At 45.6% G+C, this 16,034-nt stretch overlaps 1 protein-coding gene across 6 annotated transcripts in view; it reads left to right on the top strand.

Moving 5' to 3' along the window:
* LOC119953186 (rho guanine nucleotide exchange factor 18-like) overlaps positions 1 to 16,034 on the top strand; it is a 257,696-nt gene that overhangs the window by 27,203 nt on the left and 214,459 nt on the right. For 3 of the 6 annotated variants that reach the window (XM_038777164.1, XM_038777165.1, XM_038777163.1), the window contains exon 1: positions 9,005 to 9,192. The exons of the other annotated variants lie outside the window; for them this stretch is intronic. In XM_038777164.1, coding sequence (XP_038633092.1) covers positions 9,117 to 9,192 — 76 coding nt within the window. In that variant the 5' untranslated portion in view covers positions 9,005 to 9,116. Of the gene's footprint in view, positions 1 to 9,004; positions 9,193 to 16,034 lie in introns of those variants that run through there. 6 annotated transcript variants of the gene reach the window in all.

Raw genomic sequence — 16,034 nt, 5'->3', positions numbered from 1 at the left:
GGAGGACGTGCAGACTCCGCACAGACAGTGACCCAAGCCGGAATCGAACCTGGGACCCTGGAGCTGTGAAGCAATTGTGCTAACCACCATGCTACCGTGCTGCCCTGGTCAAGGTTTGGTCAAGGAGGTCAATTTTAAGGAGTGTCTTAAAGGAGCAGAGCGATGCCAAGAGGAGGAGAGGTGTATAGGACGTAATTCCAGAGAGTTGGGGCCAAGGCAACTCAAGGCTCAGCGGCCAATGGCGAAACAATAAAAAAAACTGGGGGTACACGAAAGGGGCTGGATCAGGGATTTTGGAGGGTTGTGAGGCTGGAGGAGGTTACTGCGATAGGGAGGGGTAAGGCCGGGCAGCAGTCTGGAATGTGTTGGCAGGGAACAAATAGGCCACGCACACCCAACGTACCCCTTTGAAGATCTGTGCATACTCAGCCACGGGACTATCTTAAAAGGAGCACGTGGGGCATCAAGCGGACTGCATACTACAAACCGAAATTCAAGGGACGATTGGGAAAGGCTATGGGGGGATTTGAAAACAAGGATGGGAATTTTAACATCAAGATGCTGACGGGACTGAGAACCATCTCCTTTATTCATTCAGGGTCGGTGGTCGCTGCTTCGAGGCCAGCATTCATTATAACCTATAGCTATAGGCCAATGCTGTTCACACATGGCACCCGTGCACACAATATAGTGATCATGGGATGGAGTGGCTGAGTTGGGGAGATGCTGGCGTAGTGGTGATGATAATCCATAACCCAGATTGATCCTCTGGGGATTCAAATCCCACCAACGGCAGCTCGTGGAACTTTGCTTCAATTCATAAAATTTGGAATGTAAAGCTCAGTAGTTGAGACCATGGCAACTTTCGTCGTTTGCTGTACAAATCCATCGCAGGTACCCTTTAGGGAAGGATATCTGGGGCTGGTTTAGCACGGTGGGCTCAATAGCTGGCTTGCAATGCAGAATAAGGCCCATACCAGCCTCCCAGAACAGGTGCCGGAATGTGGCGACTAGGGGCTTTTCACAGTAACTTCAGTGAAGCCTACTCCGCAGGCCTCAGTATTGCCATCGGCTTTTAACTACCCTCTGAAAATGGCCCAGCCAGGCACTCAGTTCAAGGGTAATTAGGGATGGGCAACAAATGCTGGGCCTTGCTGGGGGGGGGGGGGGAGAGAACCACATTCCACCTCCCTTCCCCTCCCCCAACCGCCCCATATGCAAATCTCTCCTGCCTGAGTGGAATTTCGTGCAATCTCGATCTAACAAATTTGGCAACTTATTGCGACATCTCGCGGGAAACGGTGACACTGACCAAATGCTCGATGGTGTCATCCCTCGCCTAACAGCACGTCTTCCGGGACTTGTGTGAGGAAACCGGAGCACCCGGAGGAAACCCACGCAGACACGGGGAGAACGTGTAGACTCCGCACAGGCAATGAGCCAAGCCGGGAATCAAACCCGGGGCCCTGGAGCTGTGAAGCAACAGTGCTAACCGCTGTGCTACCGTGTCACCCTGAGGGAGAACGAGCCTGAGTTGCTGCTCCTGATCTTTTTCTAGCGATGCCTGCTGGAAATTGTAAATTTTGGGGATGAGATGTGAGGGCAGATAGGGCTCAGCCCTGATGGCATCCGTGATGCAATAGCTGTTTGTCATCCCACGTTTCACACACACCGACTCGAGCTAATGTTGCCCCTCGCTGGTTAGCCCACAGCTAATATTCAGACTCGACTCTTCCAATGCCTCCCTCCTACCATCCTCTGCCAACCTGAGCTGGCCAAAACTCTGCTGCCTTTATTGACACATTACCCAGCCGTGCTCACCCCTGACACTCCTGACAAATCCTGGTCCAGAACTTCCCGATTTTAAAATCCTCCAATTCTCATCATCCGTGTTCTGCAGCCCCTTAGTCCTCTGGAAACTTAGCAATCCCTCAATTCTGGCCTCTTGCGGTCCTTGACTACTTTCACTCCATCGTTGGCGGCTCTGCCTTCGACTCTTAGAATTCATAGAATCCCTACAGTGCAGAAGGAGGCCATTTGACCCATCAATGACGCTATCCAGGCGCACGCCCCCCACCCTATCCCCTTAACCCCACTTCACCTTTTGGACACTAAGGGGCAATTTATCATGGCAAATCCACCTAACCTGTACATCTTTGGACTGTGGGAGGAAACCGGAGCACCCGGAGGAATCCCACGCAGACACGAGGTGAAAGTGCAAACTCCGCATGGACAGTCACCCAAGGCCGGAATGGAACCCGGGTCCCTAGCGCTGTCAGGCAGCAGTGCTAACCACTGGGCCTCCGTGCCTCCCTCAGCCTTAATCCCTAAAATTCTTTCCCCACATTTCTCCATCTCTCGCTCTCCTCCCTTAGGAGGCTTCCTAAAACGGACCTCTTTTTAAAAAAATTTAGAGTGCCAAATCACTTTTTTCCAATTCAGAGGCAATTTAGCGTGGCCAATCCACCTACCCAGCACATCTTTGGGTTGTGGGGGCAAAACCCACACAAACACGAGGAGAATGTGCACACTCCACACGGACAGTGACCCAGAGCCGGGATCGAACCTGGGACCTTGGCGTCGTGAGGCAGCAGTGCTAACCACTGCGCCATCGTGCTGCCCCCAAACTAACCTCTTTGACCAAGATTTGGGTCCCCAGACTTAATATTTCCTATGTTTCATGGTTTCAAATTATGTCAGTGAAGAGCCTTGGGATGCATTGCTGCATTAAAGGCGCTATATAAATCCAGATTGTCATTGTTGGTGCAGTACTGGTATGTGAACACTGGATGTCACTGCTACTTGCACAAAGCAGATTTGAGCATTGGGTAAATTAAAAGGCTAACTCACGGACACAGTCTTCCTGTTCCTGTGTTCAGACAGTACGCCTCCTTTTATAAATCTGTAAATCAGTCTCTTAATTCCTGGAGTTTCGAGTTGTGCAACTCTAAGCTGTGATCCCACGCCATCAAAACAGATCACCCATCTAATTAAAAGTAGTTCTGTTCAAGGGTCATGTCATGATATGCAAACATGCAGATAATGATATACAGACAAGCAGCTAATGAACACAGAGAACAGGACATGACCAATGAGCAGGCAGGACACTCAGGGGTGGTATCTCACTATAAAAGGCATGAGGCACTCACACTCCGCCTCTTTCCACTGTGAACAACTACAGAGTGAGTCAGGGTGTATGTACAGTATCACACCTCCAGCACGTGGCTAAGAGCTTGTCTGGTCCAGTCAGACAGAGTAACCACACTTAGGTTAGTAGCGAGTCGAACTCATAGAGAACTTTGCTAACTGCGCTACTGGTTCAATAAATCAGATTGAACTAACTTCAAGGCCTGCAGCATCTTTTGGTAAAAGCTGCATCCAGTTGCAGCCTGTGTTATCTCAGAGTACAGAACACATCAGGTTATATTCGACTCGAAAACTCTGTCTCCCTCTCCACAGGACCTGCTGATTTTATCCAGCATTTTCTGTCACCCATCGAATTGATCTGTGTGGGATCTTGCTGTGTGAAGAATGGGTGGGGGAGTTGCCTCACTGGCCTTCCAAGTGAATTATTTTAAGGAGTTTCAGAGAAATGCACAAGTCTGAAACTTAATGCACCCGTTTCTTCGCTGTTCCTCACATTGAGAATCACCTCAACCTCCTCGGCGATTCTGGTACCTCTGCCTCCTCTCTGGTAAAGTTTTAAACAAGTCTGCTTCGGTCCTGCAACGCGTTTGGAAGCAAATAAGGAATTCCCCATGTTTTCCTAAGGCAACATTCCCTTGTTTTCCCTGGCTAGGAAATGGGGAACGTTGGTGAGGGGATGGGGGGAGGGTGGTCAGACTCTCAGGATAAGGGGCCAATTATTCAGGACTGAGACGGTGGCAGATTTCTGCCCAAGAGGGTTGTGAATCTTTGATATTCTCTGTCCCCAGAGGTGTCCGAATGCTCAGTCGAAGGGTTGTTTTCAGAAGGCAGACCGTCGGATACAAAGGGAATTTAGGGATGTGGGGATTTGCGAGAAGACAACTTAAGGGGCTGGATTCTCTGACTTCCCGCCGGGTCGGAGAATCAGCGGGGGGCGGCGTGAATCGCGCCGCGCCGGTCGGCAGGCCCCCCCCCCCCCCCAGCGATTGTCCGGCCCACGATGGGCCGAAGTCCCGCTGCTGTCATGCCGGTCCCGCCGTGGCGTGCTCTTTCCAAGGGCCGGTGCAGATTCGATGGGCAGAATGGCCTCCTTCTGCATTGTCGATTCTATGGTTCTGTATTCTTCCCTCAACATAGGCCAGGCATTTGCCTCAGGAGCTGTTGTAGATCGGGGGGGGGGGGGGGGGGGGGGGGGGGGGGGGGGCAGGCCAGACCAGGCCAGCATATAGTGCCCATCCCTAATTGCCCTGAGTGGCTTCCCAGAGGGCAGTTAAGAGTTGGCCATATTGCTGTGGGTCTGCTGTTCATATGGAGGCCAGTCTGGATATGGGTTCCTTCCGCTTGGTAATAGGTCTGCTGAGATGGGTGACTGACACCCCTGGGCGCTCGATCCTTAATTTAACCGGGGCAAGCTGTGCCAAGATTGTTAGGAAGGCAAATGCAATGTTAGCATTCATGTCGAGAGGGCTAGAATACAAGAGCAGGGATGAACTTCTGAGGCTGTATAAGGCTCTGGTCAGACCCCATTTGGAGTATTGTGAGCAGTCTTGGGCCCCGTATCTAAGGAAGGGCGTGCTGGCCTGGGAAAGGGTCCAGAGGAGGTTCACAAGAATGATCCCTGGAATGAAGAACTTGTCATATGAGGAACGTTTGAGGACTCTGGGTCTGTACTCATTGGAGTTTAGAAGGATGAGAGGGGATCTTATTGAAACTTACAAGATACTGCGAGGCCTGGATAGAGTGGACATGGAGAGGATGTTTCCATTTGTAGGAAAAACTAGAACCAGAGGACACCATCTCAGACTAAGGGACGATCCTTTAAAACCGAGATGAGGAGAAATTTCTTCAGCCAGAGGGTGGTGAATCTGTGGAACTCTTTGCCGCAGAAGGCTGTGGAGGCCAAATCACTGAGTGTCTTTAAGACAGAGCTAGATAGGGGCAGCATGGTGGCACAGTGGTTAGCATTGCTGCCTACCGCGCTGAGGGCTCAGGTTCGAATCTCGGCCCTGGGTCACTGTCTGTGTGGAGTTTGCACATTCTCCCCGTGTCTGCGTAGGTTTCACCCCCACAACCCAAAGATATGCAGATTAGATGGATTGGCCACGCTAAATTGCCCCTTAATCGGAAAAAAAATAATAATTGGGTACTCTAAATTTTAAAAAACAGACAGAGATAGATAGGTTCTTGATCAATAAGGGGATCAGGGGTTAAGGGGAGAAGGCAGGAGAATGGGGATGAGAAAATATCAGCCATAATTGAATGGCGGTGCAGACTCGATGGGCCGAGTGGCCTAATTCTGCTCCTATGTTTTATGGTCTTGGAGACGGCTGGAATAAAGAACAGTGCCACTGCAAACCCAATGGAAATATCACAAAAAAATACAACTTTCTTCTTAGTTTATTAAGTGAAGAATTATCCATTCAGGTAAAGAGCGTTGTAATACGCCTTTAAGGAACAGCAGCATGACATCACTAGGCCCGGGAGGCATGGAATATATCCTCGGTTGGTTGCTAATGGCAACGAGCCCCTTCCAAGTGTCTTTCATTTGTACCAAAACAAGGCAGCAAGGTCCCGACTCATGGTTCCCGTTGATATTCTTTTGCTAAGCCACCCAATACTTGCATCCACATCACTATGTAGTGGCGTAGTGGTATTGTCACTGATGAATCCAGAGACCAGGGCAATGCTCTGGGGACACCGGTTCGAATCCCACCAGGGCTGATGGTGGAAATTTGACTTCAATAAAAAATCGGGAATTAAAAAAGAAAGTCGGTACTGATGACCATGAAACCATTGTCGATTGAGATAAAACCCATCTGGTTCACTTCCTTTATGGAAGGACATCTGTCGCCCTTACCTGGTCTGGCCTACATGTGACTCCAGACCCACAGCAATGTGGTTGATCTTTAAATGCTCTCAGGGATAGGCAGTCAATGCCGACCCAGCCAGCGATGCCCACATGCCATGAAAGAATCAAGAAAAAAAAAACTCTCTCTGGTGCAAGATCTCCTCCCAGGAATCTTCAAAATTGGTGATAATTTTCCATAAATGCCACAGTTTTGGTCACTGATCTCCTCCCTCAGACCCTGCCTGTTCCGTGCAGGAGAAGTTCCTCTTATAAGCAGAATGTGAATCTGTCCCTGTTTCTTCCTGCCCACGCTCCCCCCCCCCATTACCCCCAAAACTCTTTTCTCCCCATGAAATCTGGAGTGTTGCAGTCCACGCAGCTAATCAATGAGAAAGACGGACTTGCATTTCTGTAGCACCTTTCACAACCACAGGACGCCCCCAATCACTTTACAGCCAATGATGTGTTGTTGCCATTGTGCAGCAACCAATTTGTGCTCAGGAAGATCCCACACGCAGCAACATGTCATGCACAGGTAACCTGTTTCAGTCAGGGTGCATGAGGGAGAAATACAGGCCAGGTCAAAGATAGCGTCCCTATTTTTCTTCAAAGTAGTGCCCTGTATGTTTTACATCAATTGGAGAGGGCTGGTGGAGATCTCAGTTTAACCCTGGTGTCTGACTTGAACCCACAATGTTCTGACTCTGAGCGGATGAGAGAATACCCATTGGATGTTGGGCCTTGTTGAGTTAAATCCATTCCTCATCTCCCTTGTTCTCAATAGGAAGTGGATTCTGCTGAGTTGCTGTGAGTGCCATGTCAGGCTCAGGTATTCCAAGGCATTTCCCACTTCCATCTCTTAGTTAATTCACTGAGAGTTCTCACAGGACAAAGCTGTTTTGTATCCCAACTGACCACCGATATTCATCTAAAAACATCCAACGTTAAGATCTCAAAGCTGCTAATGCACTATCTCCCCGATGGCTGAGTGGGTAAACCTTTTTCTGCCGCCATTTTCTGGCTCGGAGGTGAGAGCTCCATGAATTGAGCCAAGCAGGCAGCTGCCATCACCACACCTAGTGTAGCACCCATCCACACAGAGCTTTACTGACTCAGGTAACCCAGCACTTTTAGCTTGTCGAACAATGACAAAGGACTGCAGCAAATCAAGAACTTTACTCTGTATCTAACCCCGTGCTGTACCTGTCCTGGGAGTGTTTGATGGGGACAGTGTAGAGGGAGCTTTACTCTGTATCTAACCCCGTGCTGTACCTGTCCCGGGAGTGTTTGATGGGGGCAGTGTAGAGGGAGCTTTACTCTGTATCTAACCCCGTGCTGTACCTGTCCCGGGAGTGTTTGATGGGGGCAGTGTAGAGGGAGCTTTACTCTGTATCTAACCCCGTGCTGTACCTGTCCTGGGAGTGTTTGATGGGGACAGTGTAGAGGGAGCTTTACTCTGTATCTAACCCTGTGCTGTTCCTGTCCTGGGAGTGTTTGATGGGGACAGCGTAGAAGGAGCTTTACTCTGTATCTAACCCTGTGCTGTACCTGTCCTGGGAGTGTTTGATGGGGATAGTGTAGCGGGAGCTTTACTCTGTATCTAACCCCGTGCTGTACCTGTCCCGGGAGTGTTTGATGGGGGCAGTGTAGAGGGAGCCTTACTCTGTATCTAACCCCGTGCTGTACCTGTCCTGGGAGTGTTTGATGGGGACAGTGTAGAGGGAGCTTTACTCTGTATCTAACCCTGTGCTGTTCCTGTCCTGGGAGTGTTGATGGGCACAGCATAGAAGGAGCTTTACTCTGTATCTAACCCCGTGCTGTACCTGTCCGGGAGTGTTTGATGGGGACAGTGTAGAGGGAGCTTTACTCTGAATCTAACCCTGTGCTGTACCTGTCCTGGGTGTGTTTGATGGGGGCAGTATAGAGGGAGCTTTACTCTGTATCTAACCCCGTGCTGTACCTGTCCCGGGAGTGTTTGATGGGGACAGTGTAGAGGGAGCTTTACTCTGTATCTAACCCCATGCTGTACCTGTCCTGGGAGTGTTTGATGATGCTTGGTACATAAAGTGGGGAAGTGATCTATCTCTGACAGTAACATTACGCGTCTCTCTTTCTATCTGACTCTTTATTTCTCATCTCTCTGTCTGCTTCTGCCTCAATATGTTCCCCCTTCCAATCAACCCTTCTTTCTCCCCTACACTGTATTCCCCCGCCGACTGTTCTCTTTATCCTTCTTTTCTCCTCTTTCCTCTCTATCTCCCCCTGAAGCTTTTTCCACTTTCTACCCATCCTCACTTGCATCCTCTCTCTCTCTTCTTCATCTCTCCATCCCTTCCTCTTTCTCCCATTTATCTTCTCCGTCCCTCCTCCTCCTCTTCATCATCTCTTGCCCTCCATCTCTCCCCCATTCTCCATTTCCCTTGCTCCCTCCGTTTAGCTCCCCCTCTCTTCTCCCACTTTCCCTTTCTCCATTTCAGCTTTCTCTCTCTCTCTGTTTGCTCTCTCTGCACCTTCCTCACTTTCACGTGCACTCCTTTTTCTTCTCTTCCTCTCACCTTCCTTTGTCTTTATTCTCTTTTTTTAACCTTCGCGCCAGACTCTCCTCTTCCCTCCTGCTCTCTGGCCCCTCTCCTCTTCCCCCCTTTTGCCCTCTAATCGCATTCCCTCTCTGTTTCCTCTCTCCCCCTCAATTGCCCTCCCCCCCCAATTGTTTTCCCTGTACCCTCTTGACTGTTTCCTCCTCTACCCTCTCGATGTGCTACCTCCTCTCCCTTTTCTCTGATTCCCCCTCCCTCCTGCTCTCTTGGTGTGCCCACTTTCTCTCTTGCCCCTTTCTCCCGGGTCGCCCCCCACTGTTTCTCTGCACTCAATCATTGCCCAGCCCTCTCTCATTCTGCAACAAACTAAAACCACAACCGTTTGCTCCCTGCCCCCTGATGCTGGCATGCAGAATGAGTATGACAGCACACTGCACTCTCCGCCCTCTCACAGCACTGAAACTGTCCACAGTGTTTAGATCTCGGGCTCTGCTTTCAGTTCCCCCTGCCTCTCTCTCTCTCTCCCTCTTTTGAGACTTCACAGCAGCCTGGGGCTCGTTTGAAAGTAGCTTGCAACTTGCTAAATGGCTGACTCCCCGTTAAATAACTCCTGGCCTTCCTTCTCTAAGTTCTGGATGAAGCGCTTGTCATTTAAAAAAGGTACTGTTTCACTTTCTGAACATTCTGCTGAAACGTCGCACTCCTGTCAAAAAATCCTCAGCAGGTTTGCTTCGGATCCGGCTGCCTGTTTGTTTGTCTCAGCTCATGGTTTGCCTCTCTGAGTGAACGAGTTTAACAGTTTCTCCTGAATGGTACTTCTGTATTTCCAGATGTTTTAACCCAGTGAGTTGTGACCGAGAGGTGTTTGTTCTGTGTGTTAAATTCTGGAATCTGTACAGATTCAAAGGGGCGGCTGGGACATCAGAGGCTCTGTTTGAATCTCTGACAGTCTCTGAGACCCAGACAGGTTTCTGGCGGTGAAGGGCAGCGAGGACTGAAGGCACTTCACGGAACTCGTGACAGAAGCTGACAGCTTTTCCTTTGCCAGTTTGGTACCTCTTGATGTTGGCTTCACGTGAAGGTCATTCCTTGGTACTTACTGTTGTAATCACTTATAAACATATCTCTGTCTGGATGTCTGTGTGTATCTGTGTGTGGTTAGTTGTGTGGGTGTGCATCTCTCTGTGCTTGTTTATATGTGTATGTGTGCCTGTGTTTACGTGTATATCTGTGTCTGTGTGTCTACAGGTGTGTCTACGCACGTTGCATTGTGTACAGTCTTCAGACGTGTGTATTTCTTTGTGTTTAGAGATTTCTGTGCAAAAGTGGATGGAATTCTGTGTCTGTGTTTGTGTAACCGTATGTGTAGAGTTTGTGTGTGTTCTTGAGTGAGTTCATGCATGTAAATGTTTGTGAGTGTGTGTATAGAGTATATGTTTGTATAGAGTATATGTGTGTGTGCAGAGTCTCTGAGTGTGTATAGAGTATATGTGTGTGTATAGAGTATATGTGTGTATAGAGTATATGTGTGTGTATAGATTATATGTGTGTATAGAGTATATGTGTGTATAGAGTATATGTGTGTATAGAGTATATGTGTGTGTATAGAGTTTATGTGAAATGAAATGAAAATCGCTTATTGTCACGAGTAGGCTTCAATGAAGTTACTGTGAAAAGCCCCTAGTTGCCACATTCCGGAGCCTGTTCGGGGAGGTTGGTACGGGAATTGAACCTTGCTGCTGGCCTCCTGGTCGGCTTTAAAAGCTAGCGATTTAGCCCAGTGTGCTAAACCAGCCCCTGTGTGTGTATAGAGTATATGTGTGTGTATAGAGTATATGTGTGGTGTAGAGTATATGTGAGTTTGTATAGAGTTTATGTGTGTGTGTGTATAGAGTATAGTGTGTATAGAGTATATGTGTGTGCATAGAGTATATGTGTGTGTGTAGAGTATATTGTGTATATAGAGTATATGTGAGTTAGTGTGTGTATAGAGAATATGTGTGTGTATAGAGTTTATGTGTGTGTGTGGTATAGAGTATATGTGTGTGTATAGAGTATATGTGTGTGTATAGAGTTTATGTGTGTGTTTAGAGCATAGTGTGTGCATAGAGTATGTGAGTTTGTATAGTTATGTGTGTATAGATATGAGTGTATGTGTGTATAGAGTACATGTGTGTGTATAGAGTTTATGTGTGTGTATAGAGTATATTGTGTATATAGAGTATATGTGAGTGTATAGAATATATGTGTGTGTATAGAGTATATATGTGTGTGTATAGAGTATATGTGTGTATAGAGTATATGTGTGTGTGTACAGAGTATATGTGTGTGTGCACAGAGTATATGTCTGTGCGTATAGAGTATGTGTGTGTGTGTATAGAGTATATGTGTGTGTATAGAGTTTATGTGTGTGTGTGTATAGAGTATATGTGTGTGTTAATAGAGTATATGTGTGTGTATAGAGTATATGTGTGTGTGGGTATAGAGTATATGTGTGTATAGAGTTTATGTGTGTATATAGAGTATATGTGTGTGTATAGAGTTTATGTGTGTGTGTATAGAGTATATGTGTGTGTATAGAGTATATGTACATGTGTATGGAGTATATGTACGTGTATATAGAGTATATGTGTATGTATAGAGTTTACGTGTGTCTGTATATAGAGTATATGTGTGTGTATAAGCGTATATGTGTGTATAGAGAATAGTGCGTGTGTATAGTATATGTGTGTGTATAGAGTATAGTGTGTGCGTATAGACTATATGTGTGTGGGTCTAGAGTGTATGTGTGTATATAGTTTATGTGTGTGTGTATAGAGTATGTGTGTGTATAGAGTATATGTGTGTGTGTATAGAGTATATGTGTGTGTATAGAGTATATGTGTGTGTGTGTATAGAGTATATGTGTGTGTATAGAGTTTATGTGTGTGTGTCTAGAGTATATATGTGTGTGTATAGAGTATATGTACTTGTGTATGGAGATATGTACGTGTGTATCGAGTATATGTGTATGTATAGAGTTTACGTGTGTCTGTATATAGCGTATATATGTGTGTGTATAGAGTATATGTGTGTATAGAGTATATGTGTGTGTTGTATAGAGATATGTGTGTGTATAGAGTAATATGTGGTGTATAGAGTATATGTGTGTGTGTATAGAGTCTATGTGTGTGTATAGAGTATATGTGTGTGTATAGAGTTTATGTGTGTGTGTCTAGAGTATATATGTGTGTATATAGAGTATATGTGTGTGTATAGAATTTATGTGTGTGTGTATAGAGTATATGTGTGGGCATAGAGTATATGTGAGTTATGTGTGTGTATAGAGTATGTGTGTGTATAGAGTTTAGGTGTGTATAGAGTATATGTGTGTGTATAGAGTATTGGTGTGTGTATAGAGTGAATGTGTGTGTATAGAGTATTGTGTGTGTGTGTATAGAGTATATGTGTGTATATAGAGTATATGTGAGTTATGTGTGTGTATAGAGTATGTGTGTGTGTATAGAGTATATGTGTGTGTATAGAGTATTGTGTGTGTGTATAGAGTATATTTGTGTGTATAGAGTATTGTGTGTGTGTATAGAGTAAATGTGTGTGTGTATAGAGTATATGTGTGTGTATAGAGTATTGTGTGTGTGTATAGAGTATATGTGTGTGTATGAGTATTGTGTTGTATAGAGTATGTGTGTGTATGGAGAGTATAGAACATAGAACTGTACAGCACACGATGTTGTGCCAAACTAGTCTGAAAATAAGACCAAATCAATCTACTCCCAATCATTCTAGTGCACTCCATATGCCGAGCCAATAACCGCTTGAAAGTTCCTAAAGTGTCCGACTCCACTATCAAAGCTGGGAGTGCGCTCCATGCCCCAACCACTCTCTGAGTAAAGAACCTACCTCTGACATCCCTCCTATATCTTCCACCATGATCCTTATAGTTATGCCCCCTGGTAACAGCTACATCCACCCGGGGAAAAAGTCACTGAACGTCCACTCTATCTATCCTCTCGTCATCTTATACATCTCAATTAACTCACTTCTGATCCTCCTTCCTCCATCTTTCCTCATAATACCTACCCTCCAATCCAGGCAGCATCCTCCTTTGCACCCTTCCAATGCCTCCACACCTTCGTATAATGAGGTGACCAGAACTGCACACAATACTCCAAATGTGGTCTAACCAAGGTCTTGTACAGGTGCACATAACCTCACGGCTCTTAAACTCAATCCCCCTGTTAATAGGGGCTGGTTTAGCACACTGGGCTAAATCGCTGGCTTTTAAAACAGACCAAGGCAGGCCAGCAGCGCGGTTCGATTCCGTATCAGCCTCCCCTGACAGGCGCCGGAATGTGGCGACTAGGGCTTTTCACAGTAATTTGATTTGAAGCCTTCTTGTGACAATAAGCGATTTTCATTCATTTCATAATAAATGCTAACACACTTTCTTCACAGCTCTATCCACTTGGGTGGCAACTTTCAGAGATCTATGGACATGAACTCTGAGATCGCTCTGCTCCTCCACATTCTTCAGAACCCTGTCGTTAACCCTGTAATCCACATTCAAATTTGTCCTACCAAAATGAATCACCTCACACTTATCAGTGTTAAACTCCATCTACCACTTTTCAGCCCAGCTCTGCATCCTATCAATGTTTCTTTGCAGCCTACAGCCCTCCACATTATCCACTACTCCACCAATCTTGGTGTCTCAGCAAATTTACTAAGCCAACCTTCAACTCCATCATCCAAGTCATTGATAAAAATCACAAATAGCAGAGGACCCAGCACTGATCCCTGTGGTACACCGCTGGTGACTGGGTTCCATCTACCACCACCCTCTGTCTTCTATGTGATCGCCAGTTACTGATCCAATCGGCCAAATTTCCCTCGATGCCATGCCCCCTTACTTTCTGCATGAGCCGATCATGGGGCCCTTATCAAACGCCTTACTAAAATCCATGTATACGACATCAACTGCTCTACTTTCATCTACACACTTAGTTACCTCCTCAAAGAATACAATCAAACTTGTGAGGCAAGACGACTATCCTGGATTAAGCTGTATCTTTCCAAATGATCATGAATCCTATCCCTCAGGACCCTTTCCAATAATTTACCTATGACCGAAGTGAGACTAACCGGCCTATAATTCCCAGGGTTATACCTATTACCTTTCTTGAACAAGGGGACAACATTCGCCTCTCTCCAGTCTTCTGGCACTATTCCTGTAGACAGTGAGGACATAAAGATCAAAGCCAAAGGCTCTGCAATCTCATCCCTCGCCTCCAAAGAATCCTAGGATATATTCCATCAGGTCCAGGGGACTTATCTATCCTCAGGCTTCTCAAAATTTCTAACACATCTTCCTTCCGAATATCTACCTCCTCCAGCCGACCAGCCTGTATCGCACCATCCTCCTCAACAACAAGGCCCCTCTCCTTTGTCAACACTGAAGAAAAGTATTCATTTAGAGCCTCTCCTATATCTTCAGACTCCATGCACACGTTCCACGACTGTCCTTGACCGGCCCTAACTTTACCTTAGTCATTCTTTTATTCCTCACATAAGTGTAAAAAGCCTTGGGGTTTTCCTTGATCCTACCCGCCAAGGACTTCTCATGCCCCCTCCGAGCTCTCCGAAGCCCTTTCTTGAGCTCCTTCCTAGCTACCTTGTATCCCTCAAGTGCCCTAACTGAACCTTGTTTTCTCATCCTTACATAAACCCCCTTCTTCCTCTTGACAAGACATTCAACCTCTTTTGTAAACCATGGTTCCCTCACTCGACCATTTCCTCCCTGCCTGACAGGGACATACATGTCAAGGACACGCAGTATTTGCTCCTTGAACAAGCTCCACATATGAATTGTGCCTATCCCTGACAGTACCTGTTTCCATCTTATGCTCCCCAATTCTGCCTAATCGCATCGTAATTACCCTTCCGCCAGTTATAACCTTGCCCTGCCGTATGTTCCTATCCCTCTCCATTGCTATAGTGATAGTCACCGAATTGTGGTCAATATCTCCAAAGTGTTCTCCCACAACCAAATCTAACACTTGGCCCCGGTTCATTACCCAGTACCAAATCCAATGTGGCCCCGCCTCTTGTCGGTTAGCCATATATTGTGTGAGGAACCCTCCTGTACACACTGGATAAAACAGCCCATCCAAACCCTTCGAATTATAGTGGCTCCAGTCAATATTTGGAAAGTTAAAGTTACCCATGACAACTACCATGTGACTACTGCACCTATCCAAAATCTGCATTGCAATCTTTTCCTCCACATTTATGTGTGTGTATAGAGTATATGTGTGTGTATAGAGTGTATGTGTGTGTATAGAGTATGTGTGTGTGTATAGAGTATATGTGTGTATAGAGTATATGTGTGTGTATAGAGTATATGTGTGTGTGTATAGAGTATATGTGTGTATAGAGTATATGTGTGTGTGTGTATAGAGTATGTGTGTGTATAGAGTATATCTGTGTGTATAGAGTATACCTGTGCGTATAGAGTATATGTGTGTGTAGAGTATGTGTGTGTGTGTATAGAGTATATGTGTGTGTATAGAGTATATGTGTGTGTATAGAGAATATGTGTGTATAGAGTATATCTGTGTGTATAGAGTAGATGTGTGTGTGTGTATAGAGTATATGTGTGTGTGTATAGAGTATATGTGTGTGTATAGAGTATGTGTGTGTGTATAGAGAATGTGTGTGTATAGAGTATATCTGTGTGTGTGTATAGAGCATATGTGTGTGTGTATAGAGTATATATGTGTGTATAGAGTATATGTGTGTGTATAGAGTATATGTGTGTGTATAGAGTATATGTGTGTGTGTATAGAGTATATGTGTGTGTATAGAGTATATGTGTGTGTATAGAGTATATGTGTGTGTGTATAGAGTATATGTGTGTGTATAGAGTATATGTGTGTGTATAGAGTATATGTGTGTATAGAGTAGTGTGTGTATAGAGTATGTGGTGTATATAGAGTATATGTGTGTATAGAGTATATGTGTGTGTATAGAGTATATGTGTGTATAGAGTATATGTGTGTATAGAGTATATGTGTGTGTATAGAGTATATGTGTGTGTATAGAGTATATGTGTGTATAGAGTATATGTGTGTATAGAGTATATGTGTGTATAGAGTATATGTGTGTGTATAGAGTATATGTGTGTGTATAGAGTATATGTGTGTGTATAGAGTATATGTGTGTGTATAGAGTATATGTGTGTGTATAGAGTATAGGTGTGTATAGAGTATATGTGTGTGTATAGAGTATATGTGTGTGTATAGAGTATATGTGTGTGTGTATAGAGTATATGTGTGGTATAGAGTATATGTGTGTGTATAGAGTTTATGTGTGTATATAGAGTATATGTGTGTGTATAGAGTATATGTGTGTGTGTATAGAGTATATGTGTGTGTATAGAGTATATGTGTGTGTATGGAGTATGAGTGTGTATAGAGTATATGTGTGTGTATAGAGATATGTGT

The sequence above is a fragment of the Scyliorhinus canicula genome, chromosome 18 (assembly GCF_902713615.1).
Source record: "Scyliorhinus canicula chromosome 18, sScyCan1.1, whole genome shotgun sequence".
In the NCBI taxonomy this organism is placed as follows: Eukaryota; Metazoa; Chordata; class Chondrichthyes; order Carcharhiniformes; family Scyliorhinidae; genus Scyliorhinus; species Scyliorhinus canicula.
The sequence above is the reverse complement of the archived record's forward strand: the minus strand, read 5'-3'. Positions and strand labels throughout refer to the sequence as shown.